Consider the following 7794-nt stretch of genomic DNA (forward strand, 5'->3'; position numbering starts at 1 on the left):
CAGCTTTTAAAAGGTTGTGTGCTATAGACACACACACACACACACACACACACACACACACACACACACACACACACACACACACACACACACACACACACACACACACACACACACACACACACACACACACACACACACACACACACACACACACACACAGCTTTTACATGTTCTGCTCTTATGGTGATCAGTGGTTTGAGCCAGAAACCGAAAACATGACATTACTCTGGAGATCCATTAAGTGTAAAGTTCTTCCATCCTCCTAATCCTCTTTGTGTTGTTTACAACCTTTATTTGCTACAACAGAGACAAAGAAAGGTGGAAAAAGCCAGAGTTTAGGTTCAAATTAAAAAAATTGATGTCGAAGTGGTTATGGCCGTTGTTGTTGTAGTAGTATAAGTGTAATATAAGTTGTTGTTGTAGTGCTAGGGATTTACCCAAAATGATAGGAATAAAGCATAATAATGATTGTTTTGTATTTAAATGTGAATCTCACAAAGATGTTGCATGTGAGTGTGTTAAGAGCCTCTTACAGGCACTCAGTAGTTGTATTGATCCATACTTCTCCAACCATCCACCCCCACAATACACACACACACACACACACACACACACACACACACACACACACACACACACACACACACACACACACACACACACACACACACACACACACACACACACACACACACACACACACACACACACACACACACACACACACACACACACACACACACACACACACGAACAGACACATTTTCGCTATCTACTCCCTCCTCCTTCCTCTCTTACTTCCTCTGTTCCTCCAGTGGCAGACAGAGCTGTAAAAATCAATGCGGAAAATGTCCTGAAACAGCCGATCTAGAAGCCATCTGGCACTTGTTGTCCTCAGAGACCAGCAGTACGTCCCCTGAGGGCACGAGACACACGAAGAAGAAGAAGAAGAAGCTGCTGACAGGGGGAGAGGAAGAAGCCCAGGCATACAACACAAAGAAAGTGTTACAGTTTTTCTCAATCGCTAAACCCACTTTTTAGAATCTAAATTCATTTCTTCAAAACAAGAGCATAGCCATCTAAACAGAAACACACTTGCCATAACTCTGAATATCTTTTGCAAAATGCACTTACATGACCAAAACTGAAAATACTGGTCACAAAAAAGAATAAGTCGATCGAAACAGAACAAATTGTCCTCTAATGAGACAAATGTGTTTTCATAACTGAAACTCCGGTCACCATAATAACACATTCTACCATAACAATATACATTTCTTGCAAAGTGCTCTAAGGCACTCAAAACTAAAAATACCCCTTCCAAAACCAGATACCTTCTCCAAAAACAAACATTTGTCAGCTCATTAGAAGACTATTTGAACAGTAATTACTAAGTGGCACACTAAATACTGACTACAATCATCAATACACAAACCTCAAGCTATCGATATTGGAAACTGAACGGAAAACTGACAAGTTGGGAGAAACAAACTTACATATAGGAAAAACAGAGTCTTACTGTAACTATGCCATTGTTTTTATTGTCTCATTTTCAGAAGAGCACCGTAACAGAAACAAAAGACGAATAGCAATACACTGGAACAAAAATAACATGGGTAAATGATGTAAATCAGCAGTAAAGCAGAGAATGAGATCTATATAACTTTACTGATCTGCTCTTTGGCGTCTGTCTGGCCACATAGCCTCATCTACGTCACAGCGTATGTCTTCCCTTGCAAGGCAGCGTGGGAAATATCTCCTTGCGTGTCGACACCACCCTTGACAGGATTCCGCAGAGATGTCCCGACAGCCAGCATTCATTGCGTCCAAAAGGGGCATTCTGTCATGAGGATGATGGTCATAAACCTTCCATCTCCAGGCAGAGAAGAACTCCTCAATGGGGTTTAGAAATGGGGAGTATGGAGGGAGGAACTCCATGGCCATGTGTGGATGAGCCTCAAACCATGCCCTCACGTCACGAGAGTGGTGGAATGCCACATTGTCCCATATGACCACGTGAACCGACCTCACTTGATCCCTCTCTTCTGGTGGCACAAGTCCGTCATACAGGACATCCAGGAAGGCAAGGACACGTTGCGTGTTATATGCTCCCATTAAAGGGATGTGAGCAAGGACGCCTTGTGTCGAGATAGCCGCACACAATGTTATGTTTCCTCCCCTTTGGCCTGGAACAAAGACTGTCGCTCTTTGCCCAATAAGGTTCCTCCCACGTCTCCTCACTTTGGAGAGGTTGAAGCCTGCTTCATCCACATATACAAAAACATGTGGTAATGCATTGCCTTCCAGCTCCATCATTCGCTAAAGAAAATGAAACAAACAGAGGACCGTTTTACATTACTGTAAGCAGTCAGACATACTAAAAATATAGGCAAGCCATCAGTGTGATTGAGGTCCTTACCTGTACATACCGGTGCCTTAAATCCTTCACACGGTCAGAGTTGCGTTCAAAAGGAACCTTATAGATCTGTTTCATTCTGAGGTGGTGCCTCTTTAACACCCGGTCAATGGTTGCAACACTTATAGACTGAATGTTACTGAAGACATCCTGGTCTGCAATTATTCTGGCCTGAATCTCCCTTAAGCGGATTTCATTGTTGGCCACAACCATATCAACAATGGCAGACTCTTGTTCTGGAGTAAAGGCCTTTCGTCTGCCACCAGAGCGGGGTGCTCTTTCAGTTCTATCAATAAATATTTGAGAATGTTATGTACTGTAATATAAAAACAGTGATCGAAACCTACATCAAAATAGAAATGCATGAAGTGCTGTAAAAAAGGGTTACAGTAGCTTACCTATTTTCGTGCCTGAAGATCCTAATAATGGATGCCACTGTTGATCTCGGTATATTGGGCTGAACCCTTTGGCCAGCCTCACTGAGGGACATGCCATGGTTTATGACGTGGTCCACAATAGTTGCACGGGTGTTGTCCGAAACTACTGTTCGCATTGGTCCCCTTTCAACTCTTCCACCACGCATACGTACAGCCCTCCCTCTTCCTCTCTGAACATGAGGGTTCCCTCTTCCTCTCTGAACATCAGCTCTCCCTCTTCCTCTCTGAACATCAGCTCTCCCTCTTCCTCTCTGAACATCAGCCCTCCCTCTTCCTCGCTGAACAACAGGGTTCCTTCTTCCTCTCAGAGCTCCTCTACCTACTCGATCAGCCATTTTGTTTACACAAACATCTTACTGAAGTGAGGGAGGTCTTTTATAGGATTCTCACTAATTACAATTACTATAGGAAATTCATTGATGTCAGCTGTGAGCAATTCATTTACATGGAAGTGAAGTACTCAATTCACCCCAATACAAAAAAAAACATTTCTCAATGTGCAAAAAGGAAAAGACCACAATTACTGACTGTAAAAATGTTGTATCAGCTATAGCTAATCCTCCCCATATGAACATCTCAAAGACCTATGCAAGTCATATCAACACTATTATAGCTTTACCGGCACCATTTAAAAAAATATTTTAAGTACAGTCATGCAAATTCTATCATGTAACTGTTTTCAATGTAACATCATTACTGTAAGGTATACAGTACATTCCATGGAGTTACCTTTTTCAATGGGGTGATTGACTGATAACAAGTGTTAATATTTTGCACATCAAGTGTCAATTAGTGTAGCTATGGTCTAAGTTTATGAGGAAGTGTTATCCACTGTGAGAAGATTATTTGTTGTTTTGTAGACATGAGTTACACAACAGATTTTTGATCTTTGTGTAGAGAATTGTAACTTCAGTTAGAGAATTGTGTGATCTGTTTTGCAAAACACTGCTTAGCATCTGCATTTTGTGTGATATCAATGAGAAATGGTATACTGTTGTAGAGAAATGGTTTTCTGTTTCGATGGCTGTGCTGTTGGTTTGATGAAAGGAATTTTGATTCTAAATAGTGGGTTTAGCGATTGAGAAAAACTGTAACTCAATAACAGGCTAATTGTCCGTGGCTACACATCACATTGCAGTTACATAAGAGTTCAGTTACATGCAGATTATAGTAAGACTAATTTAGCATGTAGCCGGATTCAGATTCAAATAAGCAAGAAAAAAAACCTAACAAGCTAAATAATTAACTATCCAAAAACAAGTTATTATGTTCTTCCCCAGACAAATACGGTGACTAGGCTTTACTTTTGAATAACATCCCCTCCTTCAGTAGAAGCTTTTTGTTCCATGACAAAACAAAGTGCCAGCATGCTTCACTCTCTTTTCAACATTTGAACAGTAGCCTATTGTCTCTTTCAGTTTCAAGTTTTTTACCTTTAATCATTGCGTCCTCATTAATCCAATTAATGTAATTTGTAAGAGCATAGCTAGATGTGTTCTACGGTTCATGTCAGGCTTATTAATAGTGTCAGAGGTGGAGGTAGGTTTCAAGGAAGAACAGTGGGACTGCGGACTACGAACAAAAGAAGCAAGCAAGCAAGAAACAAAATGGAAAGAAAAGATAATACATGAAAGAATGAGAGCAAGTGTAAAGAAAGAAGAAGTGAAAGTAGAGTACAGGATGACATAATCAATTAGTAAAAAGAAAGAGGAAAAAAGATGGGATGCAAGACAAGGAAAGACAGATGCCAAGATATAAAGAAGACACCTAATAGGGAGCAGACAATAAGAAAGTGTGAGGGTGAGCAACAAAGAAGCTTCAGGCCCAATCATCTTCTATGAATTTAGGAATGCTGCTTTAATACAACTCAGCAGCACTTCAAAAGTTTAGAGAGCCGGTTGGAAATAATGTCTGCCATCTGATCCTATAAAAGGTTTTATGATCCTCTATAACAAACCAAACAGAGGAAACATCCTGTCTGACTGTCTTCTGAGTTCATGTTCAGGCAGTCATGTTGGTATTGGAGAACAACTCAGTGAACCTAAAAATCCCTGACACCAAACCAAATGTTCCAAAAACAAAAAAAACCTGAGTGAGGTTATTTCAAACTGTTTCTTTTACTTCATTTAAGGCAGTGCTGACATTTTTGAAGCTAGGTTTTGTGTGTATCTTCAAAAAAAGTGTATAACCGCATTGCACAGACATAAATGTGTCTATTACAGAGCTGGTCAGCAACAGTCAGTGAGTTGCTCATGTACGGAGGAAACAAATAAGCTGCAGTCTCTCAACTCTGATGGATGAATCTCAGGGCAAAAGAGTTTGACTGAGCAAATATGTAAACGTCATGTTAACTGTGTGTGAAAAACTTGGAATAGACTGTTATTATCTTAGCAGGTTAGAAGCTTTTCTTATATTCTTATATTAAAGATGGAACATGACTGACATCAATATTTGTTTTTCTTATTTACCTAAGGTGATATGATTATAGCTGTATTAGCCATTTTTGAATTACCTCATTTCAAACTGGCAGTAGTGTTCACAAGTCACAGTTTCCACAGTTTCACATCTTGTGTCATTTCCTGTAATACGGTCATCAATAGCAGAGCTCGAAAGTAACTTATTACATGTAATCAAGTAAAAAGTGCTTTCATTAACAATATTGTATGGGATATACAATGACTACATTATTTTTGACTCTGCTGTCTTCTCACAGATCAGCAGTAGCCTATGGTGCATATTAGTTTATTCAGAGACATTTGGCAACAGTGAATTCAATTTGATAACATTAGTAAGGTGCAAATTCTTAATACAAAATATAAAGTGCCAAATACAGTATGCTGGGTTACAAAGTCGTTTATGGTTTATATATAATAAGCTACAATTATTCCATCCTTACTTTTAGCTAAATTAAAGTGGTAATGATTATATTCAAGTCTATACTGTGCTGAAATATGCAATTCTGTATAATGAGTATGTTTACTTTTGGTATTTAAAGTATATTTTCAAGTTTTATATATTTATAGTTTTACTTCAGTAATATTTTAATGCATGACTTTTACTTGTGACATTATGTTTACACTGTAGTATTACCACTTTTACTTAAGTAAAATACCTCTTCGACTGCTGAATGAATACATATTTATTATGGGGCTTTCGAAAATGCTAATGAAAGTGGATTTACGTGTAGAGAACAAAAGGAGGATAAACGGTTGGAAAGTGAACAGGTGGGAGGATCGTGTTGAGCTCTTCCCTCCACTGCATCCCTGTTCTCCGCACAGACACCACATGGAAACCACATGGAGGAGTAGCTGTGGTGAAGATGTCACACCTCAGAAAAACAACACAGCATCTTTTCTCCGACATCAATGCTGCTGCTTCCGCCGCTCAGCTGTTAATTTCAGCACATTATTAGTAGGCATTTTAACATATTTTTGTCGTGGTTTCCTCGAAGCAGCCGCGTTCGCGGTTTCCTCTCCGCTCGTGCAGCCTGTAGTGACTGAGAGCGGAATGCTGTCGTTTTATATAGGCCTCTAAAAATAACTCACCCCTCTTTGCCATGTTCGGCCGGACTGACAGCGTCCTGCAGCCAATAGCGTCCCTGAATCCCTGGAAACCCCGCCCACTCCCTCAGTCTCAGCGCCTCCTTAATTGGACGCTAGTGACATCATCAACCCTATTTACCTTATTAGGTCACGCATGAAATTGACTGACAGGTGGCTCCTCCCCTGCCTCCCTCCCCTCTCGCGCCGTTCGCCTGGATTGCAGCGCGGTCCAGTCTGCTGCTGGAGGAGCAAACCTGGCAACCTGGCAGCTTGTACGGAGACCGATTGGCAATCTGGCAATGCGGAAATAGATCTGGCACCCCCGAGCCCGGACTGAGGAGAGAGGCGTGACAGAGCGAGTAAAGAGGAGCGGGGTTTGCATTTAGAAAGATAAAATATCCAACTATTTCTTTCCGGTTAGCTTTTTTTGTTTCTTAATTAAAGTGCTCAGGTGCGCTCTTCTGCACCAGCTGGGATTTTTCCAGCGTTTGTTTTTCAACCTGACAAGTCTGAGAAGAAGGAAAGAAGAAGTGCGCGTTTCATCGTTTGGATTCCGGACTTCTTTACTGACTTTTCCTTTTCTGCGTCAAGCATGGATGTTTTGGCGAATTACAGTATTTTCCAGGAACTCCAACTCGTTCATGACACTGGTTATTTCTCTGCGATGCCTTCCCTGGAGGAGAACTGGCAGCAGGTCAGATATGATGCGTTTTCTCTTTCTTTTCCGGGAAATTGAAGGGGGTTTAACTGGGATGAAATACTATGTGTGAGCTTGTTGGTGTTTTCAGTGTTTCGCATCACTAGAGCGCTCCGGAGCGCCAGCAGCAGCCCCGTGTAGTTGCGTTAGTTTTTTTTCCGCTCACATGGCGCAAGGCAAGGTCCGCTGACAGGAGAACGAACACACACACACACACACACACACACACACACACACACACACACACACACACACACACACACACACACACACACACACACACACACACACACACACAGGGTGAGGAGGAGGAGGAGGAGGAGGAGAGAGAGGACACAGGCAGAGCTTCATACAATTATGATACTAAATAATGGACAAACAGTATTTTAAAATGCTTAAAAACGACCCATACGAGCGAATTATCCCTTAGACGTACCTTAGACATACTTAGGGCTTAATTAAACCTCTTAATCATTAATGTAAAAGCATGAGCATGACGTGAAATCCCCCATGATGATATTCAGGAAAAAAAGAGGTTTTAAATGCTGCAGGAAAAACTGAATAAAGCTAAAGATTGACATTTTGGAAATAAGAGGTTTAGGGCTTCACTTGGGTATGTTAAGGATCAAATGTGTACCTGTTTCTCCGCTTACTTATCCCATACATATTTATGGTATTGGTAATATGAATGGCTTTCTG

The 7794-nt window shown here is 40.9% G+C and overlaps 2 protein-coding genes across 2 annotated transcripts in view; one reads left to right on the forward strand and one right to left on the reverse strand.

Annotated features, from left to right (window-relative positions):
• Positions 1 to 1014: 1014 nt before the first annotated feature.
• On the reverse strand, positions 1015 to 3947 carry LOC307029274 (uncharacterized protein). The gene is made up of 3 exons (XM_079665073.1): positions 2818 to 3947; positions 2423 to 2705; positions 1015 to 2322 (listed from the first exon to the last, which is right to left on the reverse strand). The coding sequence occupies exons 1-3, from the start codon at positions 3189 to 3191 to the stop codon at positions 1669 to 1671; spliced, it is 1311 nt and encodes a 436-aa protein (XP_079521199.1). The 5' UTR covers positions 3192 to 3947; the 3' UTR covers positions 1015 to 1668.
• Positions 3948 to 6612: 2665 nt separating this feature from the next.
• Positions 6613 to 7794, forward strand: part of klf7b (Kruppel like factor 7b) — a 52734-nt gene continuing 51552 nt past the window's right edge. Inside the window, exon 1 of the mRNA XM_079665074.1 lies at positions 6613 to 7092. Within this exon, the coding sequence (XP_079521200.1) occupies positions 6991 to 7092 (102 nt within the window). The 5' untranslated portion in view covers positions 6613 to 6990. The remainder of the gene's footprint in view (positions 7093 to 7794) is intronic.

Source organism: Notothenia rossii (assembly GCF_949606895.1).
Source record: "Notothenia rossii genome assembly, chromosome: 2".
Classification (NCBI taxonomy): Eukaryota; Metazoa; Chordata; class Actinopteri; order Perciformes; family Nototheniidae; genus Notothenia; species Notothenia rossii.

Coding starts and splice junctions, on each gene's coding strand:
- LOC307029274 (XM_079665073.1), bottom strand. CDS start 3,191: ATGGCTGATCGAGTAGGTAGAGGAGCTCTGAGAGGAAGAAGGAACCCT. Junction 2,706..2,817: donor ATCTTCAGGCACGAAAATAG/GTAAGCTACTGT, acceptor ATTTATTGATAG/AACTGAAAGAGCACCCCGCT. Junction 2,323..2,422: donor TAAGGCACCGGTATGTACAG/GTAAGGACCTCA, acceptor CATTTTCTTTAG/CGAATGATGGAGCTGGAAGG.